The sequence below is a fragment of the Hypanus sabinus genome, chromosome 30, assembly GCF_030144855.1.
Source record: "Hypanus sabinus isolate sHypSab1 chromosome 30, sHypSab1.hap1, whole genome shotgun sequence".
NCBI classification, from domain to species: domain Eukaryota; kingdom Metazoa; phylum Chordata; class Chondrichthyes; order Myliobatiformes; family Dasyatidae; genus Hypanus; species Hypanus sabinus.
In genome coordinates this window covers 25,265,205-25,286,938 of record NC_082735.1, presented here as the reverse complement: position 1 = coordinate 25,286,938, position 21,734 = coordinate 25,265,205, and the positions used below count along the sequence as shown (strand labels likewise).

Here is a 21,734-nt window from a genome sequence, read left to right as displayed (position 1 = left end):
TTTTCCAGTATTATTTCTCTCATGCCCGTCCCATATTGAGGTTTTCATAGTGAATGGAATAATAATAACAACAAACTGCATTGCTTTTTAACATTTTTTTGAAGTACATCTCTGCTTGTAATTGAGGAATTGTGATTTTAATCTATTTATATTTGTGAAGTATGTTTCAGTACAGCTCAGTATCTTAACACTTTCATTAAATCTTCTCAGTTTACATTTCATTTCTTGTTCCTTTGTGAAATTTCCTCCACTGAATTAGGACAACCTGCAACCTGGACTGTTTCACTCTGTTGTATTGTATGGTCTGGCAAGATGGTGACCTCAATCAAAATATTGTAAATATCCTGTTTTTTTTTAAACTCCCCCAATTACCCTGAAATCCCTTAACATTGACTTATCCCTGTCCACACACCTAACATTTTAGGCATCTTGATTAAATCTCCAATCAACCTCCTTTTTTCTGTTACGTACCCTGTAACTGGGTCACTTACCAGCAAAGATAGAGAGGTCCGTTGAAGTCTGATGGTACTATTTTTAACAGTATTTATTTATAAAAATACGCAAAAAAATATCAATGCAAACTTACAGATAGTATACGTCGTCAATACTAAATCTAAAGGCGCGGGTATAATAATAATCAATAAGAAATTAGCTCTGTCGTTGTCTAGGGGATAATGTATTATCCGATGGAAATATAAAAGTCACTTTTAGTTCGTTCAAGTTGCAGTGTTTTGGTTTGAGAGAAAGACGGGTTAAAATTTGCCCAGTCCTTTTATGATGTCAATCCTTCGAGAGTCGTTGGGAGTTGATTTCCCCATTGTTAGCTAAAAACCATTCTTCTGTGGTCAAGGCACACCGATTCCGGGGCAAATGGAAATGGACGCACGTGGCCTTCCCACTGGCTTTTGCTATTATGGGTTCACTCGCGTTTCTTCTGGTGTGTCTGAGGGGCTGTTCCCACAGACCCTCTTTTATCCTGACTCACAGGGTCTCAGATGTCAATCAGGTTGAGATGATGCAATCTCTCCACCAACCTCCCCCTTGGTTCATTGCCTGGGGCTTCGATGCATGTACAGGATGCAATACACAAGTCCAGCTCCAAGAGACAATAGCCGGTATCAAAGGGTCCTGGAATGTGACCTGGCCTTCTCGGAGGCCAGGTCACATTCCAATCTTTGTGAATTCTGCATGTCTTTCTCTCATTTCCTGGGTCTCCTGGACTGACTCAATAGTGATCTTGCAATTCTCACAAAGGAGGGGGCTACCCTGCACCCTTCGGCCCCTCAGAGCTGTGGTACATTCATAACAGTTCCAACAAGTGGTTTTCTAACTCTCTGAAACCCTGTCCTGCCTTGAGCCAGAAAGGTTTAGGAGTTTATGGTTAGAATCTACACTATCTCCTCCCTCAGGGGGAACATCTTTAGCAGTGTTGATGAGCAGAGGGATCTTGAGCATCAACTTCATCGTTCCCTGAAAGAGGCTACACAGGTTGATAGGGTGTTTAAGAAGGCACATGAGCATGCTTGCCTTTACTCGTCGAGGCATTGAGTTCAAAAGTCAGGATGTTACGTTGCAGCTTTATGAAACTCTAGATAGGCCGCATCGGGAGTGTTGTGTACAGTCCTGGTCATCCCACTATAGGAAAGACGTTGAGGCTTTGGAGAGGGTGAAGAAGAGGTTTACCAGAGCGCTGCTTTGATGAGAAGGCATGTGCTATCATGAGAGCTTGGGCAAACTTGTGTTTCGTCTGGAGCAGCAGATACTGAGGAGAGATCTGACAGAAGTTTATAAGATTATGACAGGCTTAGATAGATTAGACAGACAGTATATTTTGCCAGTGGTTGCAATGTCTAATACCAGAGGGCATATATTTAACGTGAGAGGGGGTAATTTCAAAGGAGGTATGAGGGACAAGTTTTTTTTTACAGAGGTAGAGGTGGGTGACTTGGGTGGTGGTAGAAGCAGAAACATTAGGGACTATTAAGAGATGTTCAGAGGTGGAAATGAATGTGAGGAAAATGGTAGGATATGAACATTGTGTAAGCAGAAGAGATGAGTTTAGTTCGGTATTTGATTACTAAGTTAACTGGTTCAGCACAACATTGCGGGCCGAAGGGCCTGTTCCTGTGCTGTAATGTTCTATATTCAATGCAATAGCCTTAAGAGCTGAAGGGTATTTTAACTTGGCCTGATAATCAATCCATTTTTCAGCTCTTAGACCAACCGTTATTTATTTTGCATACTCTTATCCAATATTTCACACTCTTTTCCTTCACTTTGGTGTCTTTTTGTTGTTTTCTTTTATAAATACAGACACTCAGAACCAAACCTTCTCGGAAAATTGTTAATAGAAGGCAGTGGATGTTCCCGGATGAGATTTCATGCACACCAAAAAAAAAATAGCTCTTGAACATTCAGAGGCTGTTCAAACCTCAGAGTCTATGGTCACTCAGTCTCATTCTCTACTTTGACGATTTTTTTAAATTTATGACTAGGATTCAGCTGGTGCTGGGATTTCCAAAACCCCATGACTCTAAAGAATGTCCATCTTTCATATGTAAGGATGAATGAAAAGACACTTTGTAAAATAGAGTGGATTCTCTAGCTCTTGTGATAATATAATTATTCTGCTGCATGCTCAAAGAGCCACAGTACTTATTTGTGGCAGGGCTGAAGAATCCATGAATCCCTGCCTTCTTTTGGCCCGCTACAAGTGAGTACTCTGGATTTCTAAACGTGTAGCAGACTGATCATATTGTAACAGCGGTCTTGTTTCTCTCATAGAAAACAGCTAGGCCATTGGTAAAATGGCTGGGGATAAATGAGTTCTCAGACTCAGACCCTCCACTGCCTTGTCAGGTGTATTAGGGTCACACAAAATCTTGGCTATCAATGGGATTCCTAACACAAAGTAGAGGAGTTTCCCAATATTCTCTTTTTTTTCTGATGAATTCCCATTCTAAATATTTAGCTTCTTTATAGTTCTATTTTCACATCAACTTTGTCTCTTGTTGTTTCAAGTACAATGGACGATAGGCAGTAGGTGCAGGAGTAGGCCATTCAGCCCTTCTAGCCAGCACCGCCATTCACTGTGATCATGGCTGATCATACACAATCAGTAGCCCGTTCCTGTCCTCTCCCAATATCCCTTGACCCCGCTATCTATAAATACATTGCATCAGAAGTCACTGTTTCCAAGTTGTACTTGTGAGTTCCCGTCTCGTTACCTTGGTGGAAAGCTGACATCAGGTTGGCTGGGGTTCCAGAAACCATCTCCAATTCAGCTCAAAGTACGGGAGTGACCAGGAAACTTCTGGATACTGGCAAGCTGAGTTGATCTCAGAGGTGAAAGTCAGTAATTGCATTCCTGTTCATAAACTTCTTCATTGCTGATGTTTGTGAAACAGCTATGTTTTGTAGATGCAAAGGACAACAATAACCCTAAGCACAAGTTAGATCTTCTTGATCAACTCTCTTTTCCATTTTTTGTCTTACTAACAGTTAATCTAATTAATCCATGTAAATGGAGAGTGTGTGGACAGGCACACTAGCAGATTATACTGATATGCATTCTGCCCATCATACCAATGCTGTCATATATCATTTTATATATCAACTTACCCATACATAAGGCTAACTTTTTATTTTTCATTTTATCTATTGAGATATAACACAGAATAGGCCATTCTGGCCCATCCAGATGTGCCATCCCCCAATTTAATCCTTGCTTAATCCTGGGACAAAGTACAAAGACCAATTAACCTACTAGCTGGTAGGACTTTGGGCTGTAGGAGGAAACCAGAGCACCCAGTGGAAACACATGCAGTCACGGGGAGAGCATACAAACTCCTTGTAGGCTCTGGCAGGAATTGAGCCCAGGTCACCTGTACTGTGAAGTGTTGTGCTTATTATACTAGAAAATTATTTTTAAATGTGGGAAACCTTCAGAATAAGCCGACTCCCTCTCAGATCTTGTCCACTCTGGCACGACAGACTTGTGCTAACATTGAACAAAAATTAAGAAACTAAATTTCCTCCAGAGATCATGAATGTGAATACATGAATACTGAGATGATGAAAGGGTAAAACGAGAGAAAACACACCAGCCCTCTGTGGTGAACTGCCTGTCTGGACACGCCCCTTGCTGACTGCTCCTGTGGCTCCTCCCACAGACCCCTGTATAAAGGCGATCTGAGGCCTGACACTCGGCCTCAGTCTCCAGGACTTAGTATGATGGACACTCACTCCTGGTTCCTTCTTCCAGTCAATAAAAGCCGATATCTCGCCTTACGTCTCAGTGTGAGTTATTGATGGTGCATCACCCTCATAAGAAAAGGGAATGATTTAGCTATTTCAAGATGCCAATTTCTCTGAAGATCTAATGTGGACCCAACATATGGATGCAGCTACAAAGAAGGCACTACAGTGGCTGTATTTCATTAGTAATTTGGGAAATTTGGTGTGTCACCTAAAACGCTTGCAAATTTCTACAGATATACTGTGGAGAGCATTCCAACTGTTTGCATCACTGTCTGGTCTGAGGGGCGACTGTACAAGATCAAATTAAGCTGCAGGCAGTTGTAAAGTTAGTCAGCTCCATCACTGGGACTGGCCTCTGTAGAATCCAGGACATCTTCAAAGAGTGATCCCTCAAAAAGGGTAGCATCCATCAATAAGGACCCCCCATCACCCTTCTTCACACATGCTCTCTTCACACTCTTACCATCGGGAAGGAGGTACAGAAGCCTGAAGGCACACACTCAACAATTCAGGAACAGCTTCTTCTGCCATCTGATTTCTGAATGGACTTTGAACCCATGAACACTACCTCACTACATTTCATTTCTATTTTTGAACTACTTAGGAGGGTGAAGGGGAAGAGTCAGGTACTAGAGAGTACCCCTGTGGCTGTATCTCTTGACAAAAGTACTCCTGTTTGAGTACTGTTGGGGGGGGGGGGGGTGGAGACAGCCTACCTGGGGGAGGCAACAGTGGCCGTGCCTCTGGCACAGAGTTTGGCGCTGTGGCTCAGAAGGGTAGGAAAAGGAAGAGGAGGGCAGTAGTGATAGGGGACTCGATAGTTAGGGGGCAGACAGGCAATTCTATGGGCGCATGAAAGAAACTGGGATGGTAGTTTGCCTCCCAGGTGCCAGGGTCCGGGATGTTTCAGATCGCGTCCAAGATATCTTGCAGTGGGAGGGAGACCAACCAGAGGTCGTGGTACATATTGTTACCAATGACATAGGTAGGAAAAGGGGAGAGGTCCTGAGAACAGACTACAGGGAGTTAGGAAGGAAGTTGAGAAGCAGGACCTCAAAGGTATTAATCTTGGGATTACTGTCTGTCCCACTCGACAGTGAGAATAGGAATAGAATGAGGTTAATGATAAATGTGTGGCTGAGCAATTGGAGCAAGGGCTATGGATTCAGATTTCTGGATCATTTCGAACTCTCTTTTGGCAGGTGTGACCTGTCCAAAAAGGACAGGTTGCACTTGAATCCTGAGAGACCAATATCCTGACGGGGAGGTTTGCTAAGGCTACTGGGGAGAGTTTAAACTAGATTTGTTGGCCGGTGTCAACCAAACTGAAGAAACTGGGGAAGAAGCGGCTGGCTCACAAATAGGGAAAGCCAGGAGACAGTGTGTGAGGGAGGATAGGCAGGTGATAGAGAAGGGATGTGCTCAGATCGAAGGTTTGAGATGTGCCTATTTTAACACAACGAGTGTTGTGAACAAAGCGAATGAGCTTAGAGCATGGATCAGTACTTGGAGATATGATGTGGTAGCCATTACAGAGACTTGGATGGCTCAGGGACAGGAATGGTTACTTCAAATGCTGGGTTTTAGATTTTTCAGAAAGGACAGGGAGGGAGGCAAAAGAGGTGGGGGCATGGCACTGTTGATTGGAGATAGTGTCATGGCTGCAGAAAAGGTGGACACCATGGAGGGATTATTTATGGAGTCTCTGGGTGGAGGTTAGGAACAGGAAGGGATCAATAACTTTACTGGGTGTGTTTTATAGGCTGCCCAATAGTAACAGGGATATCAAGGAGCTGATAGGGAAACAGATCCTGGAAAGGTGTAATAATAACAGAGTTGTCATGATGGGAGATTTTAATTTCCCAAATTTCTGTTGGTATCTCCCTAGAGCAAGGGGTTTAGATGGGGTGGAGTTTGTTAGGTGTGTTCAGGAAGGTTTCTTGATAATATATGTAGAAACGTCTACAAGAGGAGAGGCTGTACTTGATCTGGTATTGGGAAATGAACCTGGTCAGGTGTCAATGGGAGAGCATTTTGGAGATAGTGATCATAATTCTATCTCCTTTACAATAGCATTGGAGAGAGACAGGAACAGACAAGTTAGAAAGGTGTTTAATTGGAGTAAGGGGAATTATCAGGCAGGAAATTGGAAGCTTAAATTGGAAACAGATGTTGTCAGGGAAAAAGTATGGAAAAATGTGGCAAATATTCATGGAATATTTGTTGGAGTTCTGCATAAGTACGTTCCAATGACACAGGGAAATTATGGTAGAGTACTGGAACCATGGTGTACAAAGGCTGTAATAAATCTAGTCACGAAGAAAAGAAAAGCTTACAAAAGGTTCAGAGAGCTAGGTAGTGTTAGAGATCTAGAAGATTATAAGGCTAACAGGAAGGAGTTTAAGAAGGAAATTAGGAGAACCAGAATGGTCTACGAGAACACCTTGGTGGCCAGGATTAAGGACAACCCCAAGGCATTCTACAAGTATGTGAAGAACAAGAGGATAAGACATGAAAAAATAGGACCAATCAAGTGTGACAGTGGGAAAGTCTGTATGGAACCGGAGGAGATAGTAGAGGTACTTAATGAATACTTTACTTCAGTAGTCACTATGAAGAAGGATCTTGGTGATTGTAGTGATTACTTGCAGTGGACTGAAAAGCTTGAGCATGTAGATATTAAGAAAGAGGATGTGCTGGAACTTTTGGAAAGCATCAAGTTGGATAAGTTGCCAGGACCGGATGAGATGTACCCCAGTCTACTGTGGGAGGTGAGGGAGGAGATTGCTGAGCCTCTTGCGATGATCTTTGCACCCAGCAATGGGGATGGGAGAGGTGCCAGAGGATTGGAGGGTTGTGAATGTTGTTCCTTTATTCAAGAAAGAGAGTAGAGATAGCCAAGGAAATTATAGATCAGTGAGTCTTATCTCAGTGGTTGGTAAGTTGATGGAGAAAATCCTGAGAGGCAGGATTTACAAACATTTGGAGAGGTGTAATATGATTAGGAATAGTCAGCATGGCTTTGTCAAGGGCAGGTTGTGCCTTACGAGCCCGATTGAATTTTTTGAGGATGTGACTAAAGACGTTGATGAAGGAAGAGCAGTAGATGTAGTGTGTATGGATTTCAGCAAGGCATTTGATAAGGTACCTCGTACAAGGCTTATTGAGAAAGTAAGGAGGCATGGGATCCAAGGGGACATTGCTTTGTGGATCCAGAATTGACTTGCCCACAGAAGGCAAAGAATGGTTGTAGATGGGTTATATTCTGCGTGGAGGTCGGTTACCAGTGATCTCAGGAATCTGTTCTGCGACCCATACTCTTTGTGATTTTTATAAATGACCTGGATGAGGAAGTGGAGGGATGGGTTAGTAAGTTTGCTGATGACACAAAGGTTGGAGGTGTGGATAGTGTGGAGGGCTGTCAGAGGTTACAGCATAGGATGCAAAACTGGGCTGAGAAGTGGCAGATGGAGTTCAACCCAGATAAGTGTGAAGTGGTTCATTTTGGTAGGTCAAATATGATGGCAGAATATAGTGTTAAGGTTAAGACTCTTGGCAGTGTGGAGGATCAGAGGGATATTGGGGTCCAAGTCCATAGGATGCTCAAAGCAGTTGTGCAGGTTGACTCTGTGGTTAAGAAAGTGTATGGTGTATTGGCCTTCATCAATCGTGGAATTGAATTTAGGAGCCGAGAGGCAATGCTGCAGTTATATAGGACCCTGGTCAGATCCCACTTTAAGTACTGTGCTCAGTTCTGGTCGCCTCACTACAGGAAGGATGTGGAAGCCATAGTGCAGAGGAGATTTACGAAGATGTTGCCTGGATTGGGGAGCATGCCTTATGAGAATAGGTTGAGTGAACTCGGCCTTTTCTCCTTGGAGCGAAGGAGGATGAAAGGTGACCTGATAGGGGTGTACAAGATAATGAGAGGCATTGATTGGGTGGATAGTCAGAGGCTTTTTCCCAGGGCTGAGATGGTTGCCACAAGAGGACACAGATTTAAGGTGCTGGGGAGTAGGTACAGAGGAGATGACAGGGGTAAGTTTTTTACTCAGAGAGTGGTGAGTGTGTGGAATGGGCTGCCGGCAACAGTGGTGGAGGCAGATACGATAGGGTCTTTTAAGAGACTTTTGGATGGATACATGGAGCTTAGTAAAGTAGAGTGTTATAGGTAAGCCTAGTAATTTCTAAGGTAGGGACATGGTCGGCACAACTCTGTGGGCTGAAGGGCCTGTATTGTGCTGTAGGTTATCTATGTTTCTTACTTAACTATATATATCTGCAAGAAAAAAGTTTGTGAACCCTTTGCAATTCCCTGGTTTTTCTGCTCTAGTTACTCTTTAAAATGTGGTCTGATCTTCATCTGAGTCACAATACACAATCCACCAAAACTAATAACACACATAAACAATTGTACTTTTCATGTCTTTATTCAAACAAATTGCTTAATCATTCACGGTGCAGGCTGGAAATGGTGTGTGAATCCTGGTATTTAATAACTGGTAGAACCTCCTTTAGAAGCAATAACCTCCACTAGCAGTTCCTTTAGCTGCTGATCAGACTTGCACAACAGTGAGGAGGAGTTTTAGACCATTCCTCCATACAAAATTATTTCAATTCATTAATATTTTTGGGATACCTTGCATGAACAGCCCTCTTCAGGTCATACTATATCATACAATTGGGTTAAGGTCTGGACTCTGACTTGGCCATTTCAAAACAGAGATTTTCTTCTTTTTTAAAGCATTTTGTTGTTGATGTCCTCTTGTCTTTCAGATCATTGTTTCGTTGCATCACCCAACTTCTAATAAGCTTCAGGTGATGGACTGCTACCTTGATATTCTCCTGTACAATGTCTTGATACAATTTTTAATTCATTGTTCCCTCAACAATTGCAAGCTGACCAAGCCTTGAGGCAGCAAAGCAGCCCCAAACTACGTTGCTCCTTCCACAATGCTTCAGAGTTGGGATGAGGCTTTTGTATTGGTTTGCAGTGTCCTTTTTCCTTCAAACATAACTGTATGCATTTCTGCCAAAAAAGTCTCACCTGTCCATAGAACATTGTCCCAGAAGCATTGTGGAACATCCAGGTGGTCTTTTGTAACCTTGACACGTGCAGCAATGTCTTTTTTCGGAGAGCAACAGTTTCCTCTGTGGTGTCCTTCCATGAACACCATTCTTGTTCAGTGTTTTTCTTATAGTGGACACATGAACAGAGACTTTAGCTAGTTCAAGAGATTTCTGCATGTCTTTTGCTATTACCCTTGGGTTCTTTTTCACCTCCTCCAGCATTGCATGTTGTGCCCTTGGTGTGATCATTCCAGGACATCCACTCCTAGGGAGAGCAGCAACAGTACTGAATTTCCTCCAGCTGCAAACAGTTTCTTTTACTGTGGACAGATGAACACTCAGGACTTTAGAAATACTTTTGTAGCTTTTTCCAGCTTCATGCATCTCTACAATTCTTTTTCTTAAGGTCCTCTGTTTTGATTGAGGCATGTGAACATAAACAGATCCTTCTTGAGAAGAGCAAGCTCTGTCAGTAACCTGAATCTGTGTGTCTTTTTCATAGGGTAGGGCACCTCTAGCACCCACACCTCCAATCTCATCTCACTGATTGGAACACCTGACTCCAAATTGCTTTTGTTGAAGGTATTACCCCAGAGGTTCTCCTACTTTTTTGAATCTAGGCTGTGATTGTTTAAAAATGTACTCCGTATTGATGAGGAGAAGTAGAATTGCTTGTTTGTTATTAGTTTAGGGAGATTGTGTTTGTCTGTTATTGTGACCTAGATGAAGATCAGACCACATTTGATGAGTAATTAATGCAGAAAACCAGGAAATTGAAATTTTACAAACTTTCTCTTGGAACTCTGTCTGTGTGTATATATACTGTAATTCAGTTTTTTTTCTATTATCATGTATTGCATTATACTGCTGCTGCAAAGTTAACAAATTTCACGATATATGCTGGTGATATTAAACCTGATCCTGGTTCTGGTGTTGGGCCGTTTCCTTTGTAGATCTGCAAATCAACACGCGTTTCCTGTAGTCATTGATTGACCCCAGCTATAAGGGAAGCAAAGCTGACTGTAACAAAGCAATGTACTGAGTGATTAATAGATTACTAACTACTGCAGACTTCCATTCAATAACGTTAGCACAGAAAATGCCAGCAGCACTCAGAAAGTTATTCGGTTTTGGTGAAGAGAGAAAAGGATATGTTAATGTTCACAGCACTGTACTCTTAATTAGAATTCAGCAATGAAAGTACATCTTAGAGGAATTGGGTGCTTTTACCCAGCCTCGGGTTGGTTTTGAAAGCCAAGCTCTCAAATATCTCTGAATGAGTATCAGTCATGTGATTAGGACTCATAAAGTTCGCATTAAAGAGAACCTGAGCAAGATTTCCAAACAGCGGATATTTGATGTCATTGTGTTTGGATTTTGTGTTCTGTCACTGTGCAATCTGTTTGATATTTCTGTGTGAGGAGGGGCTTTGGGGTTTGATATTTTCATTGCCATCTGTACTATTTGTTTTTTGCACGGGGTGTGGGATTTGATGTTCTTGTTGCCGTTTGCGAGATTTGTTTTTTTTTTCACATGGGGGTAGGGCATGATGTTTTTCTTTGAGCGGCTTCCATGTTATTTTTTGTTTTGCGGCTATCTGAAGAAGATGAATCTCAGAGCTGTATACTGCATACATACTTCAGTAATAAATGTACCCTGAACCTTGCTCCGTAGATCTATTTGACCTAATGTAAACTCCAAATGTCCCATCTTGCAAAACTGAATTTCTTAGAGGACAGGAGTGAGTAATTTAACTCCTTGTAACAGTTCTGCTAATCAATCAGATTATGATTGATTTGTAACCATATAACGATTACTGCACGGAAACAGGCCATCTCGGTCCTTCTAGTCCCACTGACCCGCACTCAGCCCACAACCCTCCATTCCTTTCCTGTCCATATACCTATCATATAACCATATAACAAATGTACTTTAAGTGCATTTAACTGCTTTCATTCTGAATCCTCAATACTTTTACCTGTCAACAAATTACCTTTCTTGTGAGTTCCATTCGTTGACTACCTTTGTGGACATAGAACCAATAAACTTTACATCTTGGCTGCGGGTAATAAAAGCCAATTTGTAATGTAATTTACAATGCCCACCCAATGTGGGACTTGCCGAATATCATTTAAGATATGATAAAGGTTCACCTTTATTGGATTGCTTTAATGAAATCATTTGATGGCATTGCGGAGCTGCAGTTTTATCTCAATCAGTGAAGTCAGCCAAAAGATACACAGAATTCAATGGAAACAGAAGGAAAAAACATGTTAAGAAATAATTTCCTTTCTACAGAGGATGAAAGAGCTTTGCCAGGAAATGCTGCATGGGAGCCATTTTGTATCCGCCTGGTTGCTGAGTCACTGTTTAATACCAGTTTTTCACTTAAAACATTCAGAGGAAGTCCAATACCCTGTGATAGTATAGGAGTAGCATTAAATGAATGTAAAGAGAATCTATAATTTACTAAGTTCTTCAATTAACCATTGGCAAGAAACCAATGCTCTCTGCAAGCTTGCTCCCAATAGATTATTTGGATTTTGCCGGGAAGGACTGGGATTTTTAACCAAGATACTTGGCTGTTACTTATCAAATTCTCAGAGGCAGTTAATAAACAAGCTGTTCAGGATTTGTTAACAGAGAATGGGTTCTGTGGCTACATAGATCGTGAAGCTGATGAGCACTCCCTGAGATGTAATGAGTTGCAAAGGATCGTGATATTCTCAAGTAGAGTGGGAGGGAAATTTGATGTAAAAGCAGCAAATCTACCCACATCAGCTGAATAACCAAACATTCTATACATTCCTCTGGTAGGAAATCTCTTAAAGCATTAGCATATTATAAAAAGATACTTTTGAACTGCCTGGCGTGACCTAACAAATATGGTAATTGGTTAATGATTTTGTTACAACAATAGATAGAGCAATTCTAGTGCAAACTTCTAATGGTATAGTATTTAAACAAAGAAAATCTTTCTCACGGTTAAACACAACCATAGTGTTATGATTGATCTGTTTGTTTGATTTCAGAACTTTAAGGAAATGGTGCCACTGTTGGGTGTTTTCAGACTGGCCTCTATTTTGTTAATAGGTAAGTGTTCTTAAATGTTGCATTATTGTGGCCTGTCCTCACAGCATGAGTGTCCCTGGGCCTCACCTGCCCAGCATCACCAGTTTCCAGTGAGGTGCAGCTATCAGCTGCCGTACAGTTAGAGAAAATCAGTCAGCAATCTTTGTTAGTGTCGTGTGTGGGAGGGGCTCAGAACGTAGAGGGAGGAGACCTACGTGCCTAAGTAACATGCATTACACAGTGTATTCGGAGAGACTCTGAGCGACTCACCCGCAAATCCTTTCCTCCTTCTCCAAGGCAAAAGAACGCTCTTTGTCTAGATAGTGCAGCGTCAGCAACCCGAGAATTTGTCTCCGCCCAGGCCAAGGCTGCTGCCCGGTTGATTAGCAGTTTAAGCAGTCATTCCTACCTACCGCACTGGTGCACCATCGCTGGAGCATCTACCACCTAAGTAATGGAGCAACTTGCAAAGCCTTCCGTGATAGGACCTTCCACTCCTGTGGTAGGCTGCTGCTCGTTAACATCCAAACGGCAGCGATCCACTCGGGGGGTGACTGTGTCATCAAAGTCCACAGCCTGTAGGGCTCCTAATGGGTGAGAGTGGTGGACGTTGGGTCGCGTGCTGTGCCTCGGGACTGCTAACCTGAAACTTGACAGTGTGCAGTGTGCACTTATACGCATTGTTGCAATGTTTCCAAACACACGGCATGCTCACAGACTGAGGTCGTCACACATGCGCGGTGACGTCAAACAGCATCATGCGTAGAATGCATATGCTAGTTCAAGGTCAATTTATCATATATGTCACCATATACCACCCTGAGATTCATTTTCTTACGGACGTTCACAGTAGGTACAAAAAAACACAATAGGATCAATGAGAAGCTACACTCAAACCAAGATGGACAAACCATAGGTTTTGTACGTAAAACAGCAGTGGCATTTTAAGTTGAAGTTCCCTCATTCGCCTCCAAACACAGAACATAAAACATGGTGAAAAAACTTCACCTAGTTATACTGTAGTGTACTGTAACTGGGAGCAATTTACATAATTCACAATTAAGTTGGGGTTTCACTTTAACAGGTAGGTCTGGCGTGATGACATTATTACGTAAAGATTTTTAGCGTGATTTTGTGTTTAGAGTTTGGAGTTCAATAAAATGTGCCATGGGTTTCATTGAGCATTTGTTTTATTTGCAAAAAACTACACTGGTGACCCCAGATTCCCCAGGATGATTTCAGAGTTTATTGAACATGTCGGCCAACGCAGTCGCTTTGAAAATGCCACCACTCAGTTTGTACAAGCTGAGGCCCGATTCACACTGCGAGAGATCACCATTGACAACACCAAGTATTTCTACTTTGTAGCATCACTTAGCAACTCCACGGCTGTGAGAGCGGTATGTCTGCTTGAACACCTGCCTAAACACAATAATTTTCAATCACTGAAAACTCCCCTTTTACAACTTCTGGGCTATTGGAGTCTGAGCGCGCCAAACAGTTGCTCTGCTTACCTGGTCTGGACAATGCTAGGCCTTCAGAGCTAATGGACCACAAGCTGTCTCTCCTGGGAAATCTTCACCCTTGTTTTATTTTTAAAGAACACTTCCTGCAGCAAATGCCTAATCAAGTTCACATAGCCCTCACTAATGTGCCAGTGATGGACTATAAGAAGCTTGCTAAAATGGCTGATAGTCTACAGTCAGCCATTGGCAGTGGGACATCACTCCTCCTCCTTGTTTCTCCACCTCAATAAACCCGGTTGGCAAAGCCCCCAACATAAGGACATCTGCAGCTGCGATACAGATGACGCTGAGCCTGCGCTTTTACCAGGCTCACTTTGGTATGAATGTTAGGAAGTGCTGACGCCTTGCAGCTGTGACAGTGCCAGCGCACCAGGACATCAGGGCTGTGTGAACACCGTGGGTTCCAGCTGCCAGGATCCTCTACTGTTCATTATGGATACTCTTTCAGGGGTGTAGTTTTAAGGTCTTTGGAAGTAGGTACAAGGGGGATGTCAGGGATAAATTTTTTACACAGAGTGGTGGGTGTGTGGAACGCACTGCCAGCAACAGTAGTAGAGGCAGATACAGTAGGGTTTTTTTAAGAGACTCTTGGATAGGTACATGAAGCTTAGAAAAGTAGAGGGCTATGTGGTAGAGTAATTCTCAGCAGTTTCTAGAGTAGGTTACATGGTTGGCACAACATTGTGGGCCAAGGGCCTGTAATGTGCTGTAGATTTCTTTGTTCTATGAATGCTTAAGACATGCATACTTAATTGACTGTGCAGCCAGCATTGCTTATTGATGAGAAGGCAAAGAGTGACGAAACATTGCTGGAAGCTTAACGGCAGCAGGATCCAGACTTACAGGACACAACGAGTGCAATCTGCCTCTCAGACAGTGTTACACATGGGACTTAATCCTGGCTGAAGTGGCTAGACCTTGCTTGGTGCAGATTTCCTGTGTGCACAAGGACTGTTGGTTGAGCTTATGAACTGCTGGCTTGTGGATGTTAAGGACTTTGGTTCATTACCCTGCTGCCCCAGTAAGTTCCCCACAATGACTCTGTCAAGTGCATTCACCTCTGCATGTGAGTTTTCTTAATCACTACCCCTGTTAAATGCCAGTTTAGGTTGTCAACCATTGACTTTCTTGGCCAGTGCATCTTTGCAGAAGGTGCAAAACCCCTCCCGTCAAAAGTAGAGGCTATTATGGATTTCCACCCCACCCCACCCCACCCCAAACGACTGAAGGAAAACTACAGGCATGGTGAATTTCTATCATCGCTTCATTCTGCAAGCTGCTGAGCTTATGCTACCCCTGTGTAGTGCGCTTAAAGGCAATGCTCCTAATCACGTGCTTGACTGGTCAGCAGACATGACCAGGGCATTTGATGATACCAAACAAGCTCTTTCCAATGTGACCCTACTGGCACACCCACTCCCCAACACACCCATAGCCATTACTACTGGTGCTTCAGACTAGGCAGTGGGTGCTGTGTACGAGCAGTTGGTTGGAGATGAGTGGCAGCCGCTCGCCTTCTTCATTTGGCAGCTCTGTTCTCCTGAAAGGAAGTACATCATTTCACCATGAGCTTCTCCGTCTCTATCTGGCTGTCCACCATTTCCGTATTCTTCTAGAGGGTCACCATTTCACAGTGTTCATTGACCACAAATGCATGGCCAAAGTATCAGACCCTTGTCTGCACGGCAGCAATGCCACCTGGCCTACATATCAGCTACACAACATATTAAGGGGAAAAATAATGCAGTGGCTGATAGCTTTTCATGGCCAGCCATTGAGGGGTTGACTATGCTGGAATGGCAGCTGACCAGATTATTGACCCAGAGGTCCAGGCTTAGCGAACAGCAGTCATGGGCCTGCGGTTGGCAGACATTTAGGTTGGGGAAGCTGAGGTTTCCTTTCTATACGATTTCTCAATCCGTCGTCCTCATCCCATCATGCCTGCAGACTGGAGGTGGACTGTTCTCGACTCCATACATGGCCTCTCGCATCTGGGCCAGGAGGCCTCACAGAAACTGGTTGCACTAAAGTTTGTGTGGCATGGCCTCAGAAAGGGTGTGTGGGATAGGACTGCAGCCTGTGCGGGGTGCCAGCAGGCAAGGTTCGGGTGCCACTGGCTCCTTTTCAGATCCCTGAGCTACGTTTTATCCATGTTAAAGTGGACCTTGTTTGTGGGCACAGAGGAGCTCCCTCCAATTGCATCCCCGGCAGGTGTCCTGTTGTCTAATGTTACCTGTTCTATAATGCTACTCTCTCCTCTAATGTGGCTTCCCCAGTCCCACCCTCACTCTGCACCAGCACCTGGAGCTCTCCATGCTAAAGCTGCCCAAGTACCCCAGTCAACTGTGGTTGACCAGATGTATTTCTGCTGCTGTGGAAGAGCATTGTGCAGTGGAATTTGTCTGCTGGGTGGTCTTGCAAAAAAACTGACATATCTCTCACTCACCCCTGCTTTAATGAACCACTTGAATGAGGATTGTATTTCCCTCCACCCTGTATAAGTGTATTCTATTTAAGATATCCAATTCTAGGCTCAGCACAGTTGGTTTATTTTAATGGTTCTCCCATGAATGAAGTCAGCTGAAGTGTATGCACTCCAGAAAGAAGGTTCTTCTTACAAAATAGTCTTCATTCACTGCACTGAAGAACAAGGGTATATTGTACACACAGATTTTAGGGCCCTGGTTCTAAAATATTTAGTACTAATCACTGTTGTTATTGGCCTATATATTGTTTTGCTATTCAGTATTATAAAGTATATTTATAAAGTGGTTTTATTTATTTCAGTGGGCACTGATGTAGGATTTGCCCTATACAGAAGATTCTTTGTTGGAGGGACAAGCCTCCGTGTAAGTATTACGGGTGTTAATTAAAACCTCTTAATACTGATATATTCTTGTATACTACATGTAATGGTTTATTCCAAGGATTAAACAAAATGCTTGTGTAACAGTACTGTGCCTCAGCTACTCCCCATGCTGGCAAGTTACACATTCCAACCACTATGTGGATAAAGAACTTTCTCCAGAATTCCCTGTTTAGTAATGTAGTATAATTATCATAAGTTAATTATTACATTTTTACAGCTGAATTTGGCGCTGGTTTAAATGTCACAATCTCAGTTTACGGGTTGTTACGCCCCCGGGAGGTGTGGTGTACAAAAATGAACACCATCTTTCAGATAAAGCATCAACGCAAAGCCCCTTCTGTCCTATCAGAGTCAAGTTAGGAATGGCGTCCACCTGTTGATAGTCAGAAGGGTTTTCCACATCTTTACTCAGCCATTGTCATTAAGACATGTGAGCTGTCTATTGATCATTTCACCCTCATGCACGCTTGCTGAGCATATATTGCCCATTGACAAAGCTTCTGTCATTCATCAGATTTTCCAGTGCAGGGAAAATTCCTGAACTAGTATGTAGGGGTATTCTTCCACCTGCTTCTGAACTCATATCCAATATTTTCCTTTCTGATTTTCTTTCCATTAAAAACTGAAAGCAAACATCTCATTTTTGGAGGAATGGCTTTTTTCTTCTTGATACTGTAATGCTGCTCCTGTCCTTGCTAATAAATGAAAATAAAGCATTTACAGCAGAGAAATGAGCCGATTACTTCTGCACATCCATGCCAGTGTATCCATGATCACCCCTCGTCCCCTCAACATTTAATAATAAAGGTCTTCCAGTCCTTTCTTCTTCATCTGTTCCTCCAGCTAGCCCTTAAATGCATCTTCATTATAGACAGTACTGTGCAAAAGTCTTGGGCACATGTAAAAAAATTCTGTAAGGCGAAGGAGCTTTGAAAAATAATGAAATCAGAACTTTCTAAACATCGAAAAAATTACAATAAAAAGCAGTAAAATACTAAATCAAATGAATATTTGGTGTGACCACCCTTTGCCTTTAAAACTGCATCAATTCTCTTAGGTACATTGTCGTGCAGTTTTAGAAGAAAATCAGCTGGTAGGTTGTTCCAAGCATCTTGGAGGACGTACTTCAATTCTTCTGCCGACTTTGTCTGTCTCGCTTACTTCTGTCTCTCCAAGTAATCCCAGACAGCCTCAATGATGTTGAGATCGGGGTTCTGTGGCGACCATACCATTTGAAACCATATTTTAAAAATTAGGGTGTCTAAAACTTTGGCACAGTACTGTACCTCAGCTACTCCCAGTACTAGCAAATTCTGCATTCTCACCAGTCTGTGGATGAAGAACTTTCTCCAGAGTTCCCCGTAATGTTTAAGGTCCCTGGTTTTGATTTCATTTCCAAGAGAAATTACCTTCTAGATATCTTCTCAGTCCTTTCAGATATTCACCAGAACATCACGTGTGCTGCTGTTTTTTGTGTTGTAGAGATACAGCCAGCGTATTCTAACGTGTGTGCTCAATGGATGCAGTAGCAATGTTGGGACTCCCAACAGTGATAGCTGTTACTGGGTGTAAGAATAATGTCAAGGGAGATTTAGCCAGAGTGGTGGATGGTTGGGTAAGCATGTGGATGGGGAGATTTCGAAGTGATCGATGTTTGAATGGTGAAGGGATAACATAAGGGGAGATTTCACTTAGTAATTGATGGTTGAATGGTGTAGAGGTAACGGGGGGAAGATCTCATAGCAATTGATGGTTGAATGGATTCAGGAGCAATCAGTGGGGAATCAAGAGTTTTGGACTTGTTAGACCAAGGGGATCTACTTGGTGTTTTCCTTCTCCAGATGGATCCACATCACATCTGGAACATTGGATCCACATGTGTAACCATTAGGACCAGCTGCTAACCTATAATACTGTTACGTGAAAAATATTCCCAGCTGTATGCTAAATGAGATCTTGTGGTGTAGTCTCTCTAACTGCTTGAAGTTCTGAGCATCGGCTTGCTGAATTGTGTTGTGATACAGTTCCTCTGCCGAATGCCACCTGGGTTACAGAAACTTTGTAAAGTAACTTCTCTAAGTCTACTCCCAGAAGCAACCTTCATCTGATTATTTTGAATTAGGTTGGTATTTATGGTGAAGAAACTCCTTGGGGTCGTTGCGTCACTTGGATGACTTTTGTGTAGTTTGCAGTTTTTATTGGGTGATGCTGCCATCTGTTTTATATTATTAGCTACTCAAAATTACCCCCGCAATGTTGCTGTGAACTTGCCAAGCCTCCTAGTTTCGTAAGCTGACATTACTCTTATATAAACACAAAATACTCTGCAGATGCTGGGGTCAAAGCAACACGCACAACACGCTGGAGGAACTCAGCAGGTCGGGCAGCATCCGTGGAAATGAACAGTTTCAGGCTGAGACCCTTCGTCAGGACTGAAGAGGGAGGGGGCAGGGGCTCTATGAAGGGGAGGGTGGGAATGAGAAGGCTGGTAGATGCCAGTGAAAAACCAGTAATGGGAAAGATCAAGGGGTGGGAGAGGGGAATCATGATGGGGCCAAACTCGGGTTGGAGGAGCAACACCTCATATACCGTCTGGGTAGTCTCCAGCACCTACTAGTCTTCTCCTTCCCACCCTCCCCCCACCTTCTTTATAGGGCCCCTGCCCCCTCCACCTTCAGTCCTGACAAAGGGTCTCGCCCGAAACATTGACTGTTCGTTTCCACGGATGCTGCCCGACCTGCTGAGTTCCTCCAGCGTCTTGTGCGTGTTACTAGTCTTATATGTTGTATAGCGTTCCATGCAGAGCTTATAGACATTGTAATAAGCAGGAAAACCTTGGACAATGTCCACTCATCATTATCAGCTGTGTTGATTGAGTTCACAATCCAGATTATTAAGAACAAATGTGTATTAGTGGAATTATAATTGACTTTACTTGCTTGGAAACATCCCCAGGTGGAATATTTCTGAAGTTTATTAGTGGCTCTAACTGCATTCATTGACCTGCTCTTTCAGCTTTTGGTGAGATAGTTTAATACTTTCTGGCTTTCCTTCCTTGCTGCTATGGCTCCACCCTGCTGAGGCTTCCTTTAACCCCTGCTTTGACAAACTGAACCACAGATGCATGTAGAAGGTAAGAATGAGATTCTCCAAGCATAAACTGTGTAAAGGGAGTGAGTGTAATTACACTGTGTGGCGCTTTACTAGAGCTGTAATTCTAATTAATAACAACCAGGACCTGTAAATGCACTTTTTTATATTTGCCCTTTGGCAGCAGCACACAATAACAGGTTTCAACTTATAAAAATACCAGTGTGTCAAGCATGCAAATGAATTACTCAGAATATTTTCACAATGTGATATGGAAATTAGTTCCAAAAATGGAATGGTCTTGCCGGAGGTTATTGTCCCATGGAAACAGATACCAAGTAATTGTTTAAACCGAGAAGCAAGTAGATGAGGATCTAATTCATTAAGAGACTGGAATATTTATAACAGCGATGGGAGTAATTCAGAATTCTGAATGGGATTCCTGTTTCTAGCACTCCCCACAATGTATCAAAGTTGAGAAGTATGTTTGTAATTATCTCAAAGATTTTGAAAGCTTTAGACCAGGGGTACCCAACCTTTTCTATGCCATAGACCTCTATTCTTACCCGAGGGGTCTGTGGACTGAGGTTGGGAACCCCTTCCTTTAAACAATATTCAAAGTTAAGTTCAAAATAAATTTTATTATCGAAGTACATATATGTCACCAGCTACAACTCTGAGATCAAGTTTCCTGCGGGCGTATAGATCAAGTCTATAGAATGCTAACTATAAGAGGATCAATGAAAGATCAACTAGAGTGCAGAAGACAACAAACTCAAATAGCAATAAGTAACAAGAACGTGAGACAAAGAGTCCTTAAAGTGAGATTGTTGGTTGTGGGAGTATCTCAATGATGGGGCAAGTGAGTGTAGTTATCTTCTTTTGTTCAAGAATTGATGGTTGAGGGGTCATAACTGTACTTGAACCTGGTAGTGTGAATCCTGAGGCACCTGCACCTCCTGCCTGATGGCAGCTGCGAAAAAAGAGCACGGCCTGGGTGGTGACGATGCTTCTTTTCTACGACAGCGTTTCATGTAGATGTGCTCAATGGTTGGAAGGGCTTTACCTGTGAGGTACTAGTCCAAACCTGCTAAAAGTTGATATTCGCTGTGAAGGTTAGGATAGAAGTATTAACTGAATTACATGCTGCATGGTAGCGTACAGTATTGACAAGATTACTCTCGTGTCTCCAGGATTAAATTTTCTCCCCCCCTAAGCAACAGTGCAATAACATCACCCCGCAACAGTTTTGCAACAATTTTAATACACAAAAAAATGTAAATTAATTACTTGTGCGTGATGTTCGTGGGGGATGAGAAGAGCTGCTTTCACTTTAAGGGTTATATTTTGCACCTGTGCAGAGCGAAAAAGTCTACTTCCTACAGACACACAACCTTCTTAGTCAGCAAACAGATGGTGGGAAACAGAGCACAGTGTTCCTATGGAAATCGTTCTTCTTAAACCATTGATAAACTCCAGTGACTGAAGACAATCTTACTGAATGATTGTAATATTCATATTGTCAACTGGAACAAGTTGACTGGTTTGAAGGAATTAAACTGAATCCAAAAGATGTTGGCCCACAATTATCCCTTATTCACTACAGTATGGTTGCAAATCCCACAACCCCCACCACTACTTTATCATTTCCTGTCAGTGTCACTTTATGTTTATACAATCAGTCTATGTGTATAACCTATCTTATGTACATGTGTTTATATTTATTGTGTATTTTTTTATTATTGTGTTCTTATTGTGTTTTTTTTTTGTGCTACATCTAGTGTAGAGTAACAATTATTTCATTTTCCTTTACACTTGGGTACTGGAAATGTCTGGACCAGCTGGTG

General features: G+C 42.6%; 1 protein-coding gene across 2 annotated transcripts in view; it reads left to right on the top strand.

The window, feature by feature from the left end:
- Nucleotides 1-21,734, top strand: part of rhbdl2 (rhomboid, veinlet-like 2 (Drosophila)) — a 57,878-nt gene that overhangs the window by 31,614 nt on the left and 4,530 nt on the right. For both annotated transcript variants that reach the window (XM_059954434.1, XM_059954433.1), the window contains exons 6-7: nt 12,363-12,423; nt 16,716-16,777. In XM_059954434.1, the coding sequence (XP_059810417.1) occupies nt 12,363-12,423; nt 16,716-16,777 (123 nt within the window). The remainder of the gene's footprint in view (nt 1-12,362; nt 12,424-16,715; nt 16,778-21,734) is intronic.